Here is a 24,322-nt window from a genome sequence, read left to right as displayed (position 1 = left end):
CAGGACTTAGATTTTTCTGACTGTAGGTAACAACTCCTAACTTAACTGGTCGCACACGTTCGAACTGTGCAGGCAGTTCTAGGAGCCTGAGGGAGAGGCAGAAGATACCAGGCAAACTTAAAGACACAGAAGGGTATGAAAGACCTTACACCCTATAAAGGTAGAACCGGAGTTCTACCTTTTTTTCTTTTCATGCTTGACTCTTGACTGAAAAGTTAACAGTAATGTCTCTTTTCAGGACAAATGGTATTTCAGATCAAACAAGAAAACCTTTATCAAACAATCTATGGCTAAGAGCTGCAGGGCGGCACAAGGTCTGCGCAAGTAAGACGTACCAAAAACAGGCAGCCAAGAGTTACCACAGACTTCCGAATCGCGCCACATCCAAATGCTTTAAGAAAAAAAGGAAAAACAAAACCTGACATTTTATTCCAAATACCTGCCTACTAATGAATACGCGAACATTTGACACAAACCCCGAGCTTATTAATCGCGGTGTAAACGGACATTCCTTCTTCATTACCTACCAACGGTAGGATAACAGACCACTACAAACACGAATACAAGACAAACGACCACACGACTCAACACTGCAGGTCCAGAAAGCACGCAAAAGCAATGGAGGTAAGCTGGCTCTCGCGAGAGTTCCCCAAGACAAAGCCGGGTCCCAGCACAAACTGCTCCCAAGACTACAGGCTCCAGCATGCAAGGCGCACACCGACTCCTAGCAGGACTACATTTCCCAACATGCTGTCCTGACAACTGGTCGGCACTCTCAGCATCGGGGAGTCTCATGTTAGAGTCTAGGGGTCAGACAGCACCACCCACGAGTAAACTGTGAAGGTGACGACTTTTCGAATCACTCTTCGTAGCCCGTAAGATTAACAGCAAGGAGTGCTGGGCTGGGGGACCGGAGGGCGTGGGAGGGTGGCCTGTCCGAGTGAGCCAATAGCGCGGCAGCGGCTCTCCTGCCGCCATGGCAACGGCGGTCATCCCCCGCAGGGATAGGAGCCCCATTGGGTGGAGTCTTTCGAGAAGGCTCGAGAAGAAGGAAGCGGAAGTGGCACGTGGAAGGGCCGGTGGAGGCGCCGGTGAGTAAATGCCGCAGATTCTGGAAAGTTCTGATCAGTGTGATACATAAGGCTGAGGAGTTGAGCCCTCCCCTTTTGGGTCGGTAGTTGGGCGCCAAGCGTGGAGTCAGCCTTTGCAGATCCGGGAAGTCACTGGAACGGCCAGCGGAGATTCGGCGTCGCCTGCCTCTGGGTGAGCCTTCTGCAAACCGCCGTGGTCCCCGAGAAGCCGGGGCGTCCGAGTGACAGAGGGCCGGCTGGACTCAGTGAGAGCCGCGCGCAGCGGCCGGAAGACGCGGACCCAGACCAGGGGCGGAGGCGCACTGCGACCTAGTCATGTCGGTGGTAGGGCTGGACGTGGGTTCCCAGAGCTGCTATATCGCGGTGGCCCGGGCTGGGGGCATTGAGACCATCGCCAACGAATTCAGCGACCGGTGCACCCCGTAAGTGTAATCTGCAAGGTGCCGGGGGGCCGAGTGGTATACTGGGCGAGGGGAGAAGCCGGGCGGAGGCTGCGGAGAGGAGGCCTCTAAGTCAGCGGGCTGGCTTCGGAGCGGCGGGCGGATGGAGGGCTGGAGGGCGGCTTGTGTGGGGGCCACCGCTGTTCAAGGGGATCCGAACCCGGTGGCTTGGCCTGCAGGATGCCTACCCAGGAACTGGTTAGAGGGTGACTCGGGGGGCCACGGGAGGTCTACGATTTGAGCCGCCCTGGGTCGTCGCTGGGCTGTGGCCGAGCCCGAGGCTTGGCTCTTGGTCCCCGCAAGCTGTAGTCAGCGCCTTCCGCAGCCCCTGGCGTGCCCCACCCGGCTGCTCCGAGCCGCCCCCAGCGCGTCCCCTTCCTTTGAAAGCCCAGCTGCCGAGCTTTTTTGCCCTGTGTTGTGTGTCTCGAAATGAACTGGAAGCTTCCAGAGCCTGTCTGCCGCTGTCTGTCCAACGCACAGGTTGACTGTTAGGACTGTAGAGCGGCTAAATGAGTCTATCTCTTCCTACCAGCCCTCCTGGTTCCTAATGTCGCTGGCTACAGTGCCTAGGACCTTTATGGAAGGTGGAAACGTCCTTTTTGCTCATTTTATGAAAGCCATTCAAGAGGAATCCTAATTGTTCTAATTTACTAATCTTGCACAGTTCAATAAAGAAGAGAAAGTAAAAATTGCCTATTTTTGTTCTAGAACTTACATGATGGATGTTGTCACTGAATTAAATATTGTATTTAACAACAGCGTGGGGTGGGCAAAGGGAGGCATTTTAAAAAGCTACCTTTTTAGCGGGCTTATTTTGTGAAGATAATGTGCAAACATGCCTGCTTGTGCACTGGGGAAAACAACTGCTTATTTCCTAGGGAAATTAACCGTAGGTTAATTTATTTTTAATACCTTAATCCCAAGATAAAAGGCGTAGAATGAAACATTGAGCTGAAGGCTAAAATGGGCTTGTATCACTGAGGGCAGATGAACATTTATGAAAGTGAATGGAAGATAAGCAGATAAGCAAACACTTAATGATAGTAGCAGCGGGAAAACTCTTACCCTGAGCATACCATGATTCTACAGATTTGCCTGCTTTTTAGCTGTGCAAAAGGATTCTGTAGTTGGAGTATCGTAAGAAAGAAGACAGCATCCCTGGCTTACATGCTTAGGTGCAGTTCACATCTTTGTTCTCTTTGATCCCCATAAAATAAGGAAACGCTGTTCAACCGGGGGTAGAAAATCTGTGTATGTGGCTATAGTGACCACTCTGAACTGTGAAACTAAAGATAACTGGTATGGCTCTCAAAAGTGTAAACTGAGTGCATTGTGAAAGTTCCCTTTAATGTATTTGTTAAAATAGAGGTTTGACTAAATTGCACTAGCTACTCTTAATTTCTCTTTGATTTTCTTTGATATGAGTAAATTCGTTCTACAAGTGTATAGTTATTTGAACTCAGAATGGTTTTCTGGTTTTGAAAATTATCTTCAAGGTCCAGTCTTTGTTTGAACACTTCTGGCTTTTGGGATGCTACTAGGTACCTGCTCAGGAAATTTAGATCTAGGATGTTTGTATTAGAGCAGGTTTAAACTTGGTTTAGCCTGGTACTTAATGCCCTCAGTGGGTTCTCATTTATCATCATCATTCCTACTTGTCCTGGAGTCTAAAACCTAATTCACCTTCGTCCTCCTGACTCTTCCCGTTTGTCTCTGCCCTGTGTCTCGCAACCTTCCCCTTGCTAGAAGGCTGTCTCACAGTCACCAGTCACTTGTCATCTCTCCAAAGCTGACTTAATATCACTCGTCATTCACTCTTCTCCTTCAGGGTTTGTACTCGGTTCTGTTGTAGTGCTTCTCTGCATCATTACTTGGCTCTCTGAAGTAGTCTTCCATATAGGACCCTTTTTTGTGCTTTTAAACCCCAGAAGCATAACTTAGACCCACTTTGTGGGTTTATAGAAAAACTTGATCTTAGAGAGGTAGATAGTGTTATCAGTACATCAGTAGAAGTAACAATGATATTTAGATTTGTACAGGCTTAGTGGCTGAGAAGTAGAATTACACCATATTTTTTGTTAATCATGTATCTGGGGCAAAGTGAAAAATACCATTTAACTATTCAAAGCATTTTCAGAGTTAATGAGCACCTCCTAATAACTGGGAACCTGAAGAATTTGTACTGGTACTTGAGGTATTAGGAAATGTTCCCTGAACCATGAGCAGACTTTCATGGGGGTTGGGCTGGGGGGATAAGACTGCTTTCTAGATTGGATTCTCAGTAGGAATTAAGTGGACAGACCCTGACCCCATCTGAGTATTTGGCCAAAGTTTAGACTCCAAAACTGCCTTACACTTGTGCTCCTCCCTGCCATGGGTAGGAAATTCATATTGGATTTTTCTCTTTTGTCAGTTAAAAATCTCTATATTTATTCTTTTTAACTTTTATTGAAATGTGCCTTATTTTATAGGTCAGTCATATCATTTGGGTCAAAAAACAGAACGATTGGAGTTGCAGCCAAAAATCAGGTATGTTCTTTGAGAATTTTAGTCAGTTTTTAAGGGGGAGATTTTTAAAGGTAAAATCTCAAGGACATGTAAGAGTATGGAATACCTAAGCCTGTCTGTTGTTGATTTTTAAAAATATAATGGGAGAGTGTCTTTATGAACCCTTAGATGGTTTTCCCCCTTTTGTTCCCTCCTTGTTTTATTGAATAAGATCTACTTTACTGTCTAATCTGCCAACCTCAATTTTTAATAACTTCACTACCTTCTTATATATGTAATTTATGTGAAGTTTCTGACACTCATTTAAGAATTAGATTCCTTCTGGAAGTCCTTTGTTTAAAGGTGTTTTCATGTTATTAATAATTAAGGAAGAACTGGGAGAACTTTGTGTCTAGACCTGTGCTCTTTTGTGTGGTAGCCATTAGCTACACATGGCTGCTGAGCACTTGAAACGTGCCTAGTCTGAATTGAAATGTGAAGTGAAAATACACATGAGATTTTGAAACTTGAGCTGAAATAAAGTATTTCATACGTATTTTATACTGAGTGCATGTTGAAATACTAGTATTTTAGTATTTTAGATATGTTAGGCTAAATAAGCTATTGAAGTTAATTTCACCTGTTACTACTTAATGTGACCAAAAAATTTACATATGTCATTCGCACTTAGGGTTCACTTTATAATTCTTGGATTGGGGGAGAAAAAATACAGTAAAAAACACCCTACAAAATTCCTTCTGAGAGGCAATAAGAAAGAGACTGAAAAGATTCCTCTAAGTACAGAAAATATAGTATTGCTAAAAAGAAATAAAATTCTAAACCCTGGAATATTGTATTGTAGCTAGTTGGAAGAGATGAGACACAGGACGAGAGGTGAAAAACGGGACAGAAGAGATAAGTATGCACACTCAAAATGACATACTCAAAAGGAGAGAGGCACTTCTGCGTTTTTGTGGTTGTGTGTGGAGGATCAGTTGAGGCTCAGATGTAGTCTGTAGATGGTAGACATTCTTCATCTCAGTTACAGAATCATAAGGAATTTTAGATTATAAATATGCTTAAATTTAATATTGTGTGAAAACAAGTATTGCCAAGCTATAGTCTTTCCTTTAAAAGAAGTAGGTCAGAGAAAAAAAGTAATTGAACTGTTTGATATTTTTGAGCTGGTAACTTTAGAAGTGTCAGTTTTTAATCTTTTATTTTAATCATTTCTGTATTTGAAATACGGTTCTCTTTGCTGACATCTTTGGATGAAATAATGCTGTAAAGTGGGACTTTTTATCCAAAGCCTAATCAAAAATGTGTACGTGCAATTGAAAGCATTAGAACATTTGGAGAGTTTTGAATTATTCTTGCCTCTTCTGCTTTTTGGTATAATTAGCATTACATGCTATTGGTAGAAAAAGTAGCATTCTGTGTATTTTATGGCTCAAAATGCTTATTCTGGTCATTTAACAATTTATTAGACTGTAATAATGAATTCTTTCTTTAAAAAAATGTAATTTTGACTGTAGTACATCTAGATGTCCTTATTTATTTATTCAGTGGATAGAAAACAAGTTTGGTGGGGAAAAGGAATGAAATAAAGGCTTGTACTTGGTAGTTGCTTCAAAGCTTTAGTGATAGTTCTACTCTCTATGAAGTTACCTTGCAGATTTCAAAATTTGTTTTAAAGTCTGTAGTGACAATACTGCCTCTTATTTCTTACTGCCTCCTATAGGAAAAGGAGAAAGAATGAAGTCCATTCATTGATAGGTTAATTCAGGGCTCTGGGGAAGTTACTTATGTCCCCATAGTTTGAGTTCTACAAGCGACTTTTTGTAAAATTGCTGGAAGTACTAATAGGTGTTGAAATTTAGAAAATAATTTAAAATCTCTAATTTCTTGTGCAGCAAATCACTCATGCAAACAATACAGTGTCAAACTTCAAGAGATTTCATGGTCGAGCATTCAATGACCCCTTCATTCAGAAAGAGAAAGAAAACCTAAGTTATGACTTGGTTCCAATGAAAAATGGTGGAGTTGGAATAAAGGTAATAATATATGAGCAACCTTAGTGTCATAATATGAAGCTAATTAATCTATAGAGAAAGATATTTAATTCTTAATGAAAATTTAACTGTCATCTCTTAATTGAACAGCATGGTCTCCCCCCCTTTTTTTCCCACCTCGCTTCTTTTAAAATGTAGGCATAGCTTTAAGTTGTCCTTGAAAATTATTCGAAAAGTATATACTGCTATAATTTGATTTGTGTTTCTTGTAATTTCTTGACAATTGTAAAATTTAGGTTTACTTAGTAGTGTTTAAAAAACCTAAATTGTGCTGTCATGTCAAATAAAACTGTTTAGGGCAGCCAAGTTGCATTGTTTGGAGAGCTGTCTTGTAATACAACCAGAAATCTTTTTTTAAACTCTCAGAGGCATTCCTGTCTTATGATCTACACAAAATAGTATTTATCCCAATGATTCACCCCTTTGAGTGGAAATTTACTGCCTTCTATAGTGTTTTGACTAGTACTTAGAGTTGGGAAACTCTGCCCTATTACCATATTTTTCTTTTCATCTCTAGGAAAGCTGTTTCTTTGCTTCCCTTCCCTTTCCTCCTTTCCTTTTTTCCTAAACAGCTATGACAGTAGAGACTTTCTGGAAGAGAATATGTAATAATTGGGAGGAAATATTAGCAGGTAGCTTTAACTGCCACTGATTAAAACATTTTGTTTCTGTAAATAGGTAATGTACATGGATGAAGAACACCTGTTTAGTGTGGAACAGATAACAGCCATGCTGTTAACTAAGTTAAAGGAAACTGCTGAAAACAACCTCAAGAAACCAGTAACAGATTGTGTTATTTCAGTAAGTAGAATTCAGCAAGGCAATGTGTTTTAATTTGTCTGCTTTGCATTACTCTCAAGTGTCCAATGTGTGAAAGCTGTTCTATTACTAGGGATCAAAACTATATGGGACTGTGTTAACATAGGAGTATTTCAGAGGAGGTTCAAGTGGAAGTTGCAAAGGTTCTTGAGATGCAAATCAAAATCTGTGGGTCTTTTTGAAAATACAGACTGATTATTTGAATAGGGGATATTCTAATGGTTCCCATACTGTTAAATAACTTGTGTACATAGACAGGAGCTTTTCTGAATTCCACCCCTCAAGTTGAGAAGCAGTGTGTTAGAAGTTTTAAAATACAACCTACCAGTATTAACAAAACCTAGATTTTCAGCCCTAGACAGTCTACTACCTCCAAAGGACAGTTGTTAGGTTATCAAGGAGTTTTTGAAATGCATAAAAGCCACCTTTTATTTGGACACCAAAAAAGGAAGTTCTGAATTCTGTTCTCTCAAGTGTCTAGGGTAACTTCTTGATCTGCTCGGCCCCAGGACGTACCTATACACCACAGTCTTTCATTACAGCCTGGGTAGGTGGCCTGCTGGACTAGTCAGAGTCTGTATGCCAGTGTGTACTACGATATGGAAGAACAGAGACAGGGCTGAAATTTCTCCTCTCGCCTTTGTAAGCTAGAATGTGACCTACCACAGGTATATCTGCCTGTTGCTAAGAGTAATTACTTTACTCTCTGATAAAACAAATCAAGTTATAAATCAGTGGTCCTATTCCTTTTTTTAAAAAGGTCCTTTTTTCTTTAATTTGATGAAAAAACTGATGAAAACAGTGTTCTGATTTGAAAGGTGAACCAGAGACTCATGCTGGTTCTAGCCTCTGTCTCTTTCTGAAACATCTACAATTACTTTGAAGGGAATGTGTGAAGTCCACTATTGTGAGCTTTCCCCTAGGTACTTTCTAATTAAATGCTACTATGAATGTATTATTAGATGCTTTTCTAGAGGAGTATCCTAGTTAAGACACAGTCCTAAATGTGATTGAAATATTTTAGTTTGGAGCACCAGTCACTCAACACCATGAGAAACTCCATCTCCTTGAGCTGTTTTGCTCTTCTTTCTGTTAGGAAAATCAACAAGCTTTGCAAAGAAAAAAAGTTCTTGTAATCTTAACATGTCTACTGAATTAGAAGATACTGCATCATCTAGTAATGCTTGAGCTCAACAAGTAGCAAAACTAAAGGGCAGTAGCATATGCTTGAATTAGCACTGTGTTTTAAGATTTTGTAGTCTTTAACAACTATAGTTACATTTAATGTTAAATGTTGATTTAGCATTATAACTTCCAAATATCAATAGAAGTGTAAGACATTTGGAAATGGTATTTTATCCACTTAATTTTAAAGCTTTCTGATAGATTTGAAAACCTCAATATGCCTTATGAAAACTGGTTTGTTTTTATTTTGAATTAAAATTTGGTTATAATAAAGACTACGTTGTAGATACTGTAAGTTTAGAGTAATCTTTTCAAAAGTAAGTTAACTGTGCTTAATGTTAAGGAACTTGCTAGAAACAAAGCCTAAAGTTTTATTTGTTTTATAACTTAGCTAGGAACCTATTTAGCTGGAATGTTAGGAATTTATTACAAGTGGTTATAAGGAATTTGTATGTATTTTGTTTCTTTAGGTATGTTAAAATTCTTTCTGTCCTTCTCTGTAGGTCCCCTCTTTCTTCACAGATGCTGAGAGACGATCTGTATTAGATGCCGCGCAAATTGTTGGCCTAAACTGCTTAAGACTCATGAATGACATGACAGCTGGTAAGCAAAAATTTGTGTGACTGTACTATAAAAACTAGAGCTAAGACACATAAGGAGCAATTACTGAACACTATCACGTTGATACAGAAATACTATTTAAACACGTTAGGTTTGAGAGCAAAAATTCCAGCTTTTCATATGCGTACATTTAATGAGAAATTGCACTTTGTCAGATTTATGAATGTGTTTACATTAGAAAATTCTTTTATATATACCGTGTGGGGGGGGGAAGTAGGTTTACAGTTGTATGTGCAAAGTGGTTTGTTATTGTGTTACTGTATTTTTCCTACAAACAACTGTAAACCTACTTTTACCCTACCTTGTATGTATTTTACTTTTTTGAATTATGTGTGTTGGATTTAGTTTTTTTAAATCTTCTATGTTCTTACAGTTAAGACAAATTTTTCCAAAATCTTAAAGATTCTGGGTTTCACAACTATCTTGACTACAATTACTGATGTAGTTAAAAAAATTCTCTCCTTATAGTTTGCAAATATATGTAGTTAGGCACTGATCATTCATCTCAGTCCAATACTAAGCTGTATCATTTTTCAGGCATTGGGTTAGAGGTGGATATAATGTTGAGCAAAGCAGTCACTGTTACCTCCTTCTAGAGCTTTTATGAGTTTATTATGATTTCAGATGAACAAAAACTCAGTTACAGTTTAGTGTCAGGCAAAATAAATTAGGCTTTTAAACATATTTCTAATGGATTCTAAGTTTTAAAGTTTCAATAAAGCCATGCTCTTGGGTATACATGTTTAGAAATACAGTGGTTTCAAAGTTCAGAAAGAGCTAACAGACTCTTTAAGAGAGATCAGTTATTTGTCTTGGATCTAAAAATAATTGGTAGGAACTGCAATTCCTGTAGTTGTATATTAAATTCTTAATTTTTTTGGATGAGCAGTCTCCTGGCAGGTCGTGATTAAAATGTGAGTATTGCGTAGTGAGTCGGATAGCTGTTTGTGATGACATGTCATTGTGTGTCTTCTCCGCTGTGTGTGTCCATACATCGGAAAATGATAGAGCACTCTGCTAAAGTCAGAAAGGGGGGAAAAGTAATCAATGCCAAGAAAACTAGTGTGATACAGGGTGTAAAAACAGTGTGTTCAGCTTTAATTGTTTGAAGTAGAGTCAGGTTTCCTGCATGTAACTTATATTGTAACAATGAAATTCCTGAGAAAATGTGACACAAAGAATTGAAACTCACTTATTTTTTTGTAGTTGCTTTGAATTATGGAATTTATAAGCAGGATCTCCCAAGCCTGGATGAGAAACCTCGGATAGTGGTTTTCGTTGATATGGGACACTCAGCTTTTCAGGTGTCTGCCTGTGCCTTTAACAAGGGAAAATTGAAGGTAAAGTCATAAATTGGAATTAAGGGACCAAAATCTATTAAGTGTGTTTTATCTGTCATTACTTTAAGCTACTGAACTTCTTGACTGTGGTCTCCTTGGTAATGACAGAGTGCTGGGTCATGGTGTGAACAAGGAACTATTCCCTAAGGCTGATCTTTATAAAGAGGATGTCTTGGCATACTCTATATTCTTGCTTAGGCAAGAAAAGCTTTTTCAGATCATCTTTATGTAATCATTAAAAGTCAAAACTACCTTAAGAATTTAGTATTTCATTTGGATTTTGTAGTTACATTTCTCCTGACTTGGATTTCATGTTTATTTTAGGTAAAAGTCTTGAGCTTGTTAGTCTTCAATTGTTTGAGTAGTCATGTTTAAGATGGTAGTAAAAAATGTGATTGAAAATAACCAGATTATTTGTTGTTTTACCCAAATTAGGTACTGGGAACAGCTTTTGATCCTTTCTTAGGAGGAAAAAATTTTGATGAAAAGTTAGTAGACCATTTTTGTGCAGAATTTAAAACTAAGTACAAGTTAGATGCAAAATCCAAAATTCGAGCTCTTCTTCGTCTATATCAAGAGTGTGAGAAGTTGAAAAAGCTAATGAGCTCAAACAGCACAGACCTGCCACTGAGCATTGAGTGCTTCATGAATGACCAGGACGTGTCAGGAAAGATGAACAGGTATGTCCTGAATTCTGTCAGAGCAAATAGGAAGAGCTTCTGGCGGGGGTGCTGTGTGTCTTAGGCCCACAGTTGTGTGCAACCTGCCAGGAAGACTGTGAGCGCCCTTAGAATGAGGGGCACTTCTGCTAAGAGGGTATTTAGAAAGAGCTTTGCTAAGCACCCTCATGCTGAATCCGTCTTTTGGGCCTTCTTTTTTTCCTACTTTTTGGTACTTCTGGGTTAGTAACTGGTGCTTTACCAAGTAGTGCATTTCCAGAAATATTTTGAAATCAATGGAAATTTTTTAAAAAGTAACAAGAATTGGGTCACATAAAACATAGGAGTAAAATGTCAGTCTCAATGTAAAAGTGATTCTTTCGGTGATAACTGATTTTCTCCCCCACCCCCTCCACCTGTTTTGTAAATTTATATTTTAAAAAGTTACAGATTACAGTACAGTTAAACTTGGCCCATGTGGAATCCAGGGTGTCTGATAAAAAATTTACCCAAAAGAAATACATTGGGTTGATAAGATTTGTTGTTTTAAAACAAGATACTGATCTTTAGGTAACTTTTCTAAAAATTTATAAGTGTTCCTTTTGCTTACCAAGGGCACAGTTTGAAGAACTCTGTGCTGAACTTCTGCAAAGGATAGAATTTCCTCTTCATTCACTGATGGAACAGACACAGCTTAAAGTAGAAGATGTGAGTGCTGTTGAGATAGTTGGAGGTGCTACACGAATTCCAGCTGTGAAAGAAAAAATTCTCAGATTCTTTGGAAAAGATGTTAGCACAACGCTCAATGCAGATGAAGCAGTTGCCAGGGGCTGCGCACTGCAGGTATGCTTCCTAAGCCTTCCTCCCCCTGCAGGCATACCAGAAACTTCTTCCACCTCATTACAAGGTGCTGGCATCAGGTGGTAAGAAAGCCCTGAGCCTGATTAGATACCCCAGGGGAGGTACTTTCAAGCAAGTCCTTAAGGCTGTAGGGAGAGAGGATCTTTAAACCTGGAAAGTCCAGAAAATTCAAGATTAAAGGAGCTATGGAGCTAGTGTTGCTCAAACTGGGAATGAGGGAGTGGCATGATTCTGGGGTGTGGCACAAATCAGCTGTAACACATGAATTCAGCTTTGTGGGGGTGACAGTTGTTGCAGGGCACATAGGTGGGACTTGGAATGACAATCTGGTATAATACAGAATTGATGTGGGGGAGAGTTTGCAGGGTTAAGGGTATATTCGTTAACCGGTTTTAGGAAAGACTGCTCCCCCTCCAAATTGATTTTAATCTGTTTTTATCTAGTAAGAAGGCAGCTCAGGCCTGATGTTCCACAAAGGAAAAACACCAAATCTAGATGTTACTGATAAAAAGGAGAATTAGTTTCAGTTTATACTTAGGACAATGTCATATAAATTAAGTAGTTTTAACTAAAATTTCGGGTTAACATGCTTGAGTTTTGATCTGGTTAGTACAAAGCAAGAGATTCTGTGGATAAAGGTATTTAGATGGACTACCCTTTAAAAGGTGAAAAAGGAAGAACATACAGATACTTCTTATTCCTGATTATCTGTTGTTTCATCCTGTCCCGTCATGCAGTTTTTGTTTTTTATTTTCTTTGATAACAGAGTATGCCTCCTTGTCTCTAATTCCCAGAAACCTAGGAAGTTTTTATAGTTGATGTGTACTATAAGCAATTTTGAATTTGAATTTAAACCTACCCATTCCATTTGAATTGAGTTTTATGTTAAAAGGTGAGTGAATTATTTATGTGCTCATGATAATTTCTCCTATCTTTCTTTTTTGAAGTGTGCAATCCTGTCTCCAGCATTTAAAGTTAGAGAGTTTTCTGTCACGGATGCAGTTTCTTTTCCAATATCTCTTGTGTGGAGCCACGATTCAGAAGACACTGAAGGGTATGTATCAGAAAAGAACTTCCAGATAATGTGTTTTTCTATAAGGAAGAAAGTCACAGATGACTTGAATGGTAGTGTGTCTGATTAATCTAGCTGGGACTTTTCAAAAACCAAACCTTTAAAAGTATTTATCTCATTTTGGTGTTATAAATGGTGTGATAGACTTGATAAAGGTTTTGTAATGTGCCTGTTCTGTTTGTGTAGCACAATAAGCTTCAGTACTTGATACACTGACCACCCCTCCTTTCTTAGTGTTCACGAGGTGTTCAGTCGGAACCACGCTGCCCCCTTCTCCAAAGTTCTCACCTTCTTGAGAAGCGGACCTTTTGAGCTGGAAGCTTTCTATTCTGATCCTCAAGGAGTTCCATATCCAGAAGCAAAAATAGGTAAAGCAATTAAGTATGTTTATTCTTAAAGACTTAAGTGTACAAACTTGAAACTGACTTTTGGCAGTGTTGAGTGGAACATAATTCTGAGTAAAGGCATTTTCAATCTAGGATAATGGTGATGGAGAAATCTTTATTGATCAATCAACCGGCCTACAGTGATGAAATGGAATTGCTAGTTCTGCTGTTACTTCTAAGGATCTATATTTAGGAACATTTTGATATAATTCATATTCTGATATTATATGTATATTTAAGGAATCACCATCTACTTTTAACATTAACCATTCCTCTAGGTGAAACACTACTTTACAGAATGTTACTTTCAGCTTTTAAAACCTGACTTAGAAACCATTGAGCTACTTCTCAAATGCACCTTTGTATTTTAAAAAACATTACATCAATTTTGGTACATTCTTCTTTGAGAAGCTTGACACTGTCCATCTAGTTTGACACAGTAACTCTAGAAATCTGTGGTACAGCCTCAGGCATCTCCCTCAGCGGCCATGTTCTTTCCCGGGCTGTGAGTAGAACTTGCCAATATTGCCAGGTCTCTTCAGGACTCACCCTTGCCTGTAGCCTTTCATAACGAAATTGTGGAAGCAGTCTGACCTGGCCCTGGCCAATTGTATGTTTTTCTTACTACTTTACATTTTAAAAGTCCTGACGGTTTTTTTTTCTTTTTTTTGTTTTTTGTTTTTATGAACCTATTGGGGAGAAATTGTTGAAGATAGACTGAAATTGTGACTTAAGATTCTATGCATAACTTCCCATTGTGCAGAGTATAAAATCAAGCTTTTTAGCATGGTACCACATTTTTCATATTATCACCCAAACTGAAAAAGCTTGCACATACGTAAAGAAATCCCTCCCTGCCCTCCACCCCACCCCCTCTGTCTGTCTCTCCACCACATAGTAAATGCTGTTCTTTAAATGGGTCTTAATGGCAGTTACTTCCCAAACTAGTGAAATGATGGTTACTGAAGGTATATTCCAACATCTCTCACTGTCCTGGTAATTACATTCTTGGTGGAGATGGTCACTGACACTTAGTGTCTGGTTCCATAGTTCTTCATGCTCACTGTAAACACCAGCCCAATCCACAGAAGCATGGAAGGTTAAGTAGCTTGCAGCTGGTCACAGACTGGGTCAGAGTCAGCATCCAACTCTTCCTTAGTCATGCTCTGGGACTACTCTGTTGTGCATAACAATGTCCGGCTTTGATGAAGGTTTTAGCTCACCTCACCTATTTAAAACCTAGGAAACTATTTTGGTTATTCAGTCAGAAAAAATGATATTACCTGAAACAGCGTGTAGGATTAAAATGCAGCACAGCCTGATAACCATCAGCCCTTCACTTGCTAATGGTTTTTCACCCTAGTCTAGATTGTGCTCACCCACCTAGAGAAGTAGAGTGAGAAGAGGCAGTGGTTACCAGTCATCAGTGTCTTACACATGGTGGTGGTGGTTTTAAATAAAAGTGTTAAATAAAAATGGTCACAAGTGTATCCTTGGCCTCTGGACACTTCATGGCGTATTAAGGTTAATATTAAAATTATAGTGGAGACTTGCCTATGTTCAGAGATTGTGCTTATAATATACATTAAAAGACTTACCATATTTTGCTGTGTATAATGTGCACTATTTTGCCCAAATTTCTGAGGGAAAGGGAGGATGTGCATTATACATGGGTACTAATTTGTATCTATATAAATGTTTTTAATTCTTTTATTTATGCTTATGCATTAAAAGTGTAACTCTAGAAAGTAATAATGGTACCCATATGCAAAATACCCTGGAATACAATAATTGGTTTTGTTTCTAAGTATAAACAAATAAAAAGTTGAACTAAAAATTTAGAACAAAAGATTTTTTTCCTGAAAGTTTGGGCCAAAACATGGGTGCACATTATACAAGGCACAGTACGGTAAGTCTAATTCAGTTGGTAGAGAAAAGGAGATTTAGGAATAACAGTCCTTTCAAACTTAGTTCTTAGCCTTTGTCATCTTTACAGAGATGTAGATTCAGTTCTAAAATTGTCAATTTATTTTTGTTCAGGCCGCTTCATAGTTCAGAATGTTTCTGCGCAGAAAGATGGAGAAAAATCGAGAGTGAAAGTGAAAGTACGAGTCAACACCCATGGCATTTTCACCATTTCCACGGCGTCTATGGTGGAGAAAGTGCCTGCTGAGGACAGAGAGCTGCCTTCTGTCGAAGCAGACATGGAGTGTCAGAGCCAGAGGCCACCAGAAAACCCAGACACTGAGGTAGGTCTGAGGATGAGCCTTTTACGTTTGAATACATAGTTGACTTAATCCTAAACTGTAAAAGAAGGGTAGGGAAGAGATAAAATAGGTTTTGCTTAATTTTGATTAGAATTTTAGATAATGATGATAATTAGCAGTTGCTCTATAATGTTAATAGACAGCCTATGGTTTGATAAATTGTGATTAATCTGTGGAGCTTCATTTGAACTGGCATTTGACAATTTCATTGGAATATGTAAAGTTTCTTTGAATTATTTTTCTTAAAGACAGACCACATATTGAGAAGTAAAACGTTGACTGATAGTTAAGAAAAAAAAGACTACTATAAAAAATGTTTGGTGGACTATATAACAGATATCAAAGCTAATTCTGGTTTTTTGTTTTTGTTTTTTGTTTTTTTGAATGTCAAAACTGGCTTTGGTATTTGCTTTTATTTTTATGGTTTGTTGTATGAAGAAGGAAGAAAAGTGGCTTTCTAGAGCAGAGAAGGTTGTTACTGCTCATGTTCTTAATTTAGACCACCTTTAGCATGAGTGCTAGTATTATGTGGTCAACAGAGGAAACTTTAAGAAGCTTTACTTCTGGGTAACAATAAGGAATAGCTTAAATAAAGAGGCAGTCAGTATAGTGTTTTAGTTAGGATGTGAGAATAGTAATCAGAGACCTCTGTTTCTAGAACTGTAAGGAACATTAATATCTGAGCCTTAGTGTTCTCATCTAGACAGACTTCAGTATAATGAGCAAAATGACCAGGGCCATGGACTTTCTCATTTGGCTGCAGACACCATTGTTCTAATGCCTGTTGTGTCAGTCTGTTAGGACCTTCTGGACATATCAGGAGTGCCTGGCTTCTGAACACTTCAGTGTCTACTTTAGAGTCTGAAGCTCTGACAGAAAATGATGAGAGGCTTCAGGATGGGCAGGAAGGATCACGGTCACTGTCAAGTAGCATATAATCTTCATGCTGAGGTCTTTTGGGTGTAACTACTTGGACCACAAGCAGTGGGGAGAGGGGTCTGTGTGTCTGAGCTGTCATGATGAGCCCTGAACAACTGGCGGTTGGCTCTTTATGGAACCATTCAGCTCACTGAAACAGAGATGCATCCACATGCACGGTGACTCTTGGTGACATTAGGCATCAGAAGCTCGTTTCTGGGGTAGGCCTGGAGCAAACCTGTTTCCTTTGCTTTCAGGAGACACTATCTATGCAAGGCGAGATGGAAGTTTTTTGAAGGAAATTTATTGTCGTTCACATCAGTCAAAACACCTACTATTTGTGTTATTTAACTATATTAACTGCTGTCACTCAAATAATTTTTTATAGATTTAGATTTCTAACAGGTTTTTAGATTCTTTGTGTTCATTTTGCTATTATCTAGTGTTTTACCCCCACCTGTTAAGATTTCAGTAATTGAGCATACTGTCTCTGGTGCCCTGTAACCTTTACATTTATCCAAGTACACCTGCTTTCTACATCCTTTGTGCCTGGGCTTTCATTTCAGAAAAATGTCCAGCAAGACAGCAGTGAAGCTGGAACACAGCCCCAGGTACAAACTGATGGTCAACAGACCTCACAGTCTGCCCCTTCACCTGAACTTACCTCAGAAGAGAACAAAACCCCAGATGCTGACAAAGTGAGTGATGCTTCTAGTTCATTCCATGGACAATGTTGCAACATGTGATCATTAATGATATCATTAAATCTGCAGTTTCAAGAGCAAGCACCAAGTTGTCTTACTTAGTTTATGTAGGGTTTTTTTTATTTTCCTGTTGATTTTCTGTGTTTTTCAACTAATGCCAGTTGAAGGTACTCAAGCCCAGCTAAAGGAATTGAATCTCCTGCGTTAGACCTGAAGGCTTCTTTTGGTTAATTGTCACTGCAGGCAGCAGGGGACACATAGCCTTGGTTGCCTTCTCTAGTGCCAGAGGTGCCTGCTGATGTGAGGAGCAGAAATAGATACAGCCCAGGGCTGTGTGATTAGTTGCCACTTGAACTAGTCTAATGATAAATACACGGGCTACAGGAGTCTGGAACTTTCTTCTCCTCTCATATCACCTGTCAAATTTGAATAAATTAATTAGGATGATCTGGAAATAACCAGACTGCATTTCAAAGTAATTGTTCTTTTGCCCTGCTTCCATAGTATATGTTGGAAGCTAAATTAAATTGTTGTGTTATGTCCCTTTAAAAATGTTGGTTTCTAATTAAACCTTTAAAATTTATAGTTGGATGGATGTTAGGAAGTTTCTCTTGTCTCTCCAGATCATTCTGTGCTTTGCAAAAGTTCATTCCTTTGGCAAGTTGCATATAAATTAATAACCTTCCATTAGTGGTTTGGTTTTCTCATTGTGAGGGTAGAATTCTTTACTCTAGATGTTTTACAGTTGGTGGAAGTTTCCAGTTTTTAATGTCCCCGTGTCCTGGTTCCTTCTGTGGGGGTCCTGGTGTGAGCCGTAGGTCCTGGTTCTGGTCGCTGAAAGCCTTCCTGCTAGAGTTAGTGGTGCCAGTGGAGCAGCACTGCTTCCTTCCTGGTAACAGCTCCTTGATTTCAGCATCACTCCCCTCACTTACACTTAACTGAGCATTAACTGACGGTGCCTGTAATGTCAGTATCTGTCTGGAACGTGCCATTGGTAGCACCTCATGCTCTTAGCTGTAGGGGAAGCACCAGCATCAGGTTTTTTAGAATGTTCTCATACATCCCCACAGAGGGCTCCTTATCTACACCACGTCAGATGCCTTGTGGTGACACATTGGTTTTGTCAGGAGTTGGTATAATGTTGTACAGATAGTTTTATCCCGACTTAACTACCACACACAGACTGTCATCCATTTGTTCCCCAAATATCTGTTGCTCTCTGGTGTTTTTGCTAAGTGTAGATGTGATCTGATCCATTTGTCTTTCTTGTGGTTCATGCCTCTGGAGCATGGACAATGTATTGGAGTGTTGTCCTGTGCACCAGAGGGAGGAAGACACAGGGAGTGCAGGCATGTGGACTGGATCATTGCTAGTGACGCAGCTTACAGCTGTTGAGAGATGTGGGATTTCTGAGGAGCACTGAACTAGAAGTCTGGGAAACAAGAGTTCTTGTCCCACCTCTGTCTTTGTAATTTTAGGCAAACCACTGAACCTTTTTAAGTCCCAGTTTTTTTTCTCTGAAGTGTCTAGAATGTTAACATCCTTTATAGCTGCCCCAAAATGAATCATTGGCAGTGCTTACTGTGACCTGTAGGCTGATCTCTTCCTACTTTACCAAACCAGCTAGCCAGGGTGCATGTGATAACACCCCCTGGTTATCTTCTTCTCTGTTTCCCACATTGTGTTCTTCATTGCCTGTATGAGTGGGAACCTGTAGAAATGGAAATAAATAGAAAAGGCTTAGAAAATTAAAGGCCATGGGAGATGCTTGCTTCTTTAATCCTATATTTACATACTTTGAAAAACCCACTATAAATTGTCATCATTCACTGCATCGTTATATTTGCTATTTTAAGACTTTTATGAGAAGTGAAAAGAGTCGGGCAGATAGTAGAAATAAAGACATACACACATGTGTGACCTCCAAATTCAGTAAGACATGTTGAAAGGCACTTGTCAATACAGTGCTAATTGTAATTAAGGCAAGTTTAATGCCAGTACAGAAGGGCTTAGGCATATATTACAGAGATACGTTGACCCTGACATGTCTAGTGTTACAGGTTGGTCTGTCTGCAGTTTTTGTCAATTTCTAGACTATACTATAAAGATATAAAGATGCAGCAATTTAATATTTTGACTCTTCAGAGTCACAATCATTGTTCATAGGGATGAGAACATAAAGACCAATGGAGAAAAGCTTTAGCAGGAGAGATTAAATTTAAGTTCATTGTGAAAACAGAAATGTCCTAGTGAATTCTCAAATGGGAGAGTGGCATGCTTGCATGTCATTATAGCCCTGGTTTAAAATGGGTGGGTGGGAATCAGATGACCCTATACTCTCTTCCACCTTCATAGTTGTGGGGATTTTATATTTGCCTGTGTCATCAGCGAGTATGATAGAAGAGTTTTGTTTTTCAAGGATTATTTAAGAATTTTTATTTTATTTATTTTTACCGTTTTCCTAAGGCAAATGAAAAGAAAGTTGACCAGCCTCCAGAAGCTAAAAAACCCAAAATCAAGGTGGTGAATGTGGAGCTGCCTGTGGAGGCTAACTTGGTGTGGCAACTGGGGAGAGACCTGCTTAACATGTACATCGAAACAGAGGTAGGTACTTCCAATACACATTTTGGAATGTGTGTAGTTGTTTGGCCCTGTTACTCATATTTCTAATAGATAAATGGCTGTGATCCTTTTCAATATCCCAAGTTTTATACAGTTTTACAGATAGGATGAAGCCAAAATCAGTGGCTTTTCAGTTTAATTTTTTAACCAGTTTTGTTTATATTTTTTCATCCTTGTGAAAAAGAGATGGGTACTGCTCTGACTGGTATAAACGTGATTGCCCAAGACCTTGTGAAGAAATTGGATGCCCATGTTTTCTAGGACAGAACACAGCACAATCGATATTTCAGGCTACCCTGAATATTTCTGTTAAAACAGTGTACTTTTCCGTAGTCTAGAGTATGTGAAATAACTAAAATTCAGTTTTTCTGTACTCAGATGGGAACACTGTGTTTATAAATTCAACAATAAATATGTAAGTGGATATAAGTAATTTATCCTTGATTTTCAGATTTGGCAGAGTGGTCGACCACTGTCCATTCACCAATATCAAATCTCAATATGAGACAACCATATGACTATATAAAGGAAAACAATATTAAACCACGTGGACTTTTTTCCTTAGTATTAATTTTCAAATGAGAAAGTTATATAATTTTTTATATAATGTTAGAAAAGGAAGAACTTTATAGGGTTTGTTGTAAAAGTTGTATGAGTATAAATTAGTACTATTAACACTAATTTTTTGGTACAATTTATTACAGAAAACAAAAGTTTGGAATTAATCTTTTCTGTTCCCTCACAGGGTAAGATGATAATGCAGGATAAGTTGGAGAAGGAAAGAAACGATGCTAAAAATGCAGTGGAGGAGTATGTGTATGAGTTCCGGGACAAGCTGTGTGGACCATATGAAAAATTCATCTGTGAGAAGGTGTGTTTAGAGCCTGGTTTCTATTCAGATAGAAAGAGTTTAATATTAAACTCAACATTTGAACCTCTAACTAGATTACGTAATGAGCTTTTCCAAAACAAAACAACTTGAAATAGAAATTGTATAAACAACGTCCTAGGGAGAGGCTCACAGTGATGTGCAGATGTGTTCTGTTCTAGTTTATACCAGTGACTCCTCAGTTTTTACCATCCAGAGGAAAGAAATCCCAAGTCTGTGACAGTCGCAGTTATGGGGGCTAAAAAGATAAATAAAAGACAATCTTTGCTTTCAGGGACCTCAAAAACTTTTTTTATGACTTGGTTGCTCTTATGTATTCCCCAAAACTAGTTCATCTAGTCATTCTAAAATTTATCAGCCCCTGTTCTCCTTAGCCCTTGTCTAAATTCCCAAAGTCAGTAGACTTCTGAGTAAATCCCAGAAGCACAACTGAAAAATGGGACTTAGGGCAAAATTGGCTAGAGAGAGATCTAGGATAGTTGAAGAATTAATTCTGAAGTTAAAGGAATTTAAACTTGGTCTGTTTTAGTCCTGAGATCCTTGTGATACATTTCAGTTCTCGGCTCTGCCTTAAAATTTCTTAGATGGGTTATTATGACGATTCTTGAATAACCCCAACCAGGCTAGACCTCCTAAGGCTAGAGTAGCAGTATATAGTTTATGTGAATTGGGTAGGAATGAGTTTTTCATGTATTCAGTGCCTGAATCATTTCCCTTTGAGTGAGTACTTAGTAGTTGTGGAAGTGAATAGAACCTAATTGTTTTGAAGAGTACAAAGGTAATTCCTCTTCCATACCCACATTTCAATGTGGAAATTGTCCATAATTGGACTTACAAGATACAATAATTGTAAGTAAGAGTGGTCTACCAAAATTCCCAAATGTCCCAGTATGAAGCATAGAGAAGCCAAAGAAAAGCTGTGCATCCCTATGTGAAATACTGGAGGGGCTGATCGTGGAGTGCATTCATTGCTCCTTGGTGCTTTTTAGTGAAGACAATCCAGTTGATCTGAGTGCTTTCCTAGAAATAAGAGCAAATAACTTGGTATTTAACATTAAAAATTTTATTTTATTTTAGATTCTAGAGAGGAAAGGTGGGGGTGGCACAAGAGAGGAAGAGAAAGAAATACCAATCTAACTTATTTATGCGTTCATATTGGTTGCTGCTTATATGTGCCTTGACCGGGCCCTACAGCCTTGCTGTATCCAGATGATGCTCTAACCAACGGACCAGGGCAGTGCTTAATATTTATTCTGACTCACTTTCCGTCATGTTGGTTGTCATGTTTCCTATATAGGACCATCAAAATTTTTTGAGACTGCTCACAGAGACTGAGGACTGGCTGTATGAGGAAGGAGAGGACCAAGCAAAACAAGCTTATGTGGACAAATTGGAAGAATTAATGGTAGGCCCTTCTTTCGCCTCTGAAAGCAGTGCCTGTGTTTTAGACTACAGACTTAAAAATATGATTATGACAAATACTAACTTACTTGTTTTAGAAAATTGGCACTCCAATTAAAGTTCGATTTCAAGAAGCTGAGGAACGGCCAAAAATGTTTGAAGAACTAGGACAGAGGCTACAGCACTATGCCAAGATAGCAGCTAACTTCAGAAATAATGTAAGTCTTCGTACACCCAGAGGAGGTTACAGGAGATTTTGATCAGCTAATATTTAAGCTGAGGAACCTTTGTTGGGAACAGATGTTCTTAAACAAGAAATTTGGTTTTGGTATTTGAGGTCAGAGGTAGATTTGAGCTTCGTAGAAAATTTTGTCTAGTTAGTTGTCACTGTTAAATACCTAATTGTACAGAATGACAACACTTTCTCCATTCAGGATGAGAAATACAACCATATTGATGAGTCTGAAATGAAGAAGGTTGAGAAGTCTGTGAATGAAGTGATGGAGTGGATGAATAACGTCATGAATGCCCAGGCTACAAAGAGTCTTGATCAGGATCCAGTTGTACGTTCTCAGGAAATTAAAGCAAAAATAAAGGTGAGTGTTGTCTGTTCATTGTTGTGTTTTCTTAGGGACTCCAGTTATAATCGCTTCAACCCTGAACATGGCCATTTTTCCTATAAATCTTTTACCTCGTCCTGACTGAAACTAGATTTCATGGTTTATTATTGATAACACAAAAATTAGAAGTATATGGGTTTCTGTTAAATTTCCATTTTATTTATTCATTCATCTCAACAAATGTATTCGTTGAGCCCCTACCATGTGCCATTTTACCAGGTGCTAAACTTCCAGTACAAAGAAAGTCCCTTCCCTGTGGAAGTCACCTGCTCGAGGGAGGAAGACTTGACAGTAAACACGTGTAGCCGTAAATCTGACAGCTTATAAAGTGCCGATGGTACAAATAGAGCCAGAGGGTTTAGGAGAATTTAGACAGTGGAGAAAAGACCTTGCCCAGTGTGTGAGGCTTGAAGGAAGTTGGGGGAAAACCTGAGGAACTGCTTTCTGTCTGAAAGAATATTCAGACACAGTGAAAGTTAAGGAAACGGAAGCCATTGAAATCAGTGGGCTGCAATGAAGTCCATATCTTTGGTTTTTCTTATCTTCGGGCTAGACATCATAGGTGAATATTCACTTCTCCCTCAGGCTTCAGACAGTAGTATTGAGCAAGTGTAATGAATAAATGGGATTCTTTGAGACTTGTATAATTGAACTTGTAGAAAAGGACTGGTTCAAATATGTAGGAAAATAACAGAAAATGACCTGGGTGGATCTGAGTTGGTCTGACTGAATTTGTTTTCCTTTCTAGGAGTTGAATAACACCTGTGAACCTGTTGTAACACAGCCCAAACCAAAAATTGAATCACCGAAACTGGAAAGAACTCCAAATGGCCCAAATACTGATAAAAAAGATGATTTAGATCAAGGCAAAAATAATTTCGGTGCTGAACCTTCACATCAGAATGGTGAATGTTACCCCAATGAGAAGAGTTCCATTAACATGGACTTGGACTAGATAACGTTAAATTGGCTTTGTCCTTCAATTAATAAATTTTTTGCCATAGTATGTGACTCTACGTAACATACTGAGACTATTTATATTTTCTTTTTTAAGGATGTTTAGAACTTTGTGTAGTATATGGAAGAAGAAAAAGCTTAAGTCTGTAGTCTTTATGATCCTAAAAGGGAAAATTGCCTTGGTAACTTTCAGATTCCTGTGGAATTGTGAATTCATACTAAGCTTCTGTGCAGTATTAACCATTTGCATCAGTGAAGATGAAATTGACTTGTCTTTTGAAGAAGCTAAAACAAACTGTACTGCTTGTTCAAGAGGGCTGTGGGTAAAATTTGTTCCTGCCAAGGTAGTTTTCTTGCATCTTGCTCTCCATTTCGGCATGTGTGTGGATGTTTATAAACAAGACAGTCGGATTTCACAAGGGCTTTCTAAAATTCTGTCCAATAGAAGATGATTTTTTGCTTTGATAATAAAATTTATTGAGTAATGCAAATGCTAGTGAAATGTGTTTAGCAGCATGCAGAACAAATCTTTCAGATATCTCTCATTACACAGTACACTGTCGTGAAGATGTCAAGCGGAAGAAATGTGGGTTCTTTGTGTTACTGGTGTTGTGAAGCCTTTTATGAGCTTTAAAATAAAGTTCATCTTATGGTGTCATTTCTAAATAGTTTTGTCACTGACTTAAATATGGGATGGGGAGAGTGCTGTAAACCTACTGAAAAAATGAAGTCACTTTGGAAAACCAGTTACTTTTTTTCTGCTCCTATATATGAGGGGGGGCTTCCCCCAAAAATGGAATCTATAAAAAATTATTGTACTCTAATCCTGTTTAAATTTCAGTCACTTTCAAAGTACTATCTATTTGATGCAATACACCTATTGAGACTTTTTTTCCACTGCTCAAAACAGT

General features: G+C 38.7%; 1 protein-coding gene across 3 annotated transcripts; it reads left to right on the top strand.

The window, feature by feature from the left end:
• The first annotated feature begins 1,027 nt into the window (after positions 1-1,027).
• On the top strand, positions 1,028-24,077 carry HSPH1 (heat shock protein family H (Hsp110) member 1). 3 transcript variants are annotated; one of them, XM_028531546.2, is made up of 18 exons: positions 1,028-1,513; positions 4,003-4,060; positions 5,932-6,072; positions 6,769-6,891; positions 8,598-8,697; positions 9,922-10,055; positions 10,491-10,735; positions 11,329-11,557; positions 12,523-12,629; positions 12,882-13,015; positions 15,074-15,282; positions 16,785-16,916; positions 19,389-19,526; positions 20,290-20,415; positions 21,731-21,838; positions 21,933-22,052; positions 22,269-22,430; positions 23,203-24,077. In XM_028531546.2, the coding sequence occupies exons 1-18, from the start codon at positions 1,407-1,409 to the stop codon at positions 23,407-23,409; spliced, it is 2,580 nt and encodes an 859-aa protein (XP_028387347.1). In that variant the 5' UTR covers positions 1,028-1,406; the 3' UTR covers positions 23,410-24,077. The 3 variants fall into 3 exon arrangements, with proteins under 3 accessions (XP_028387347.1, XP_028387349.1, XP_035874267.1); XM_036018374.1 differs by having other exon boundaries at positions 1,098-1,513; positions 21,933-22,045; positions 22,262-22,430; XM_028531548.2 differs by lacking the exon at positions 16,785-16,916 and having other exon boundaries at positions 1,075-1,513.
• Positions 24,078-24,322: the final 245 nt, after the last annotated feature.

Source organism: Phyllostomus discolor, chromosome 2, assembly GCF_004126475.2.
Source record: "Phyllostomus discolor isolate MPI-MPIP mPhyDis1 chromosome 2, mPhyDis1.pri.v3, whole genome shotgun sequence".
NCBI lineage: Eukaryota > Metazoa > Chordata > Mammalia > Chiroptera > Phyllostomidae > Phyllostomus > Phyllostomus discolor.
This window is presented reverse-complemented; position numbering and strand designations above follow the sequence as displayed.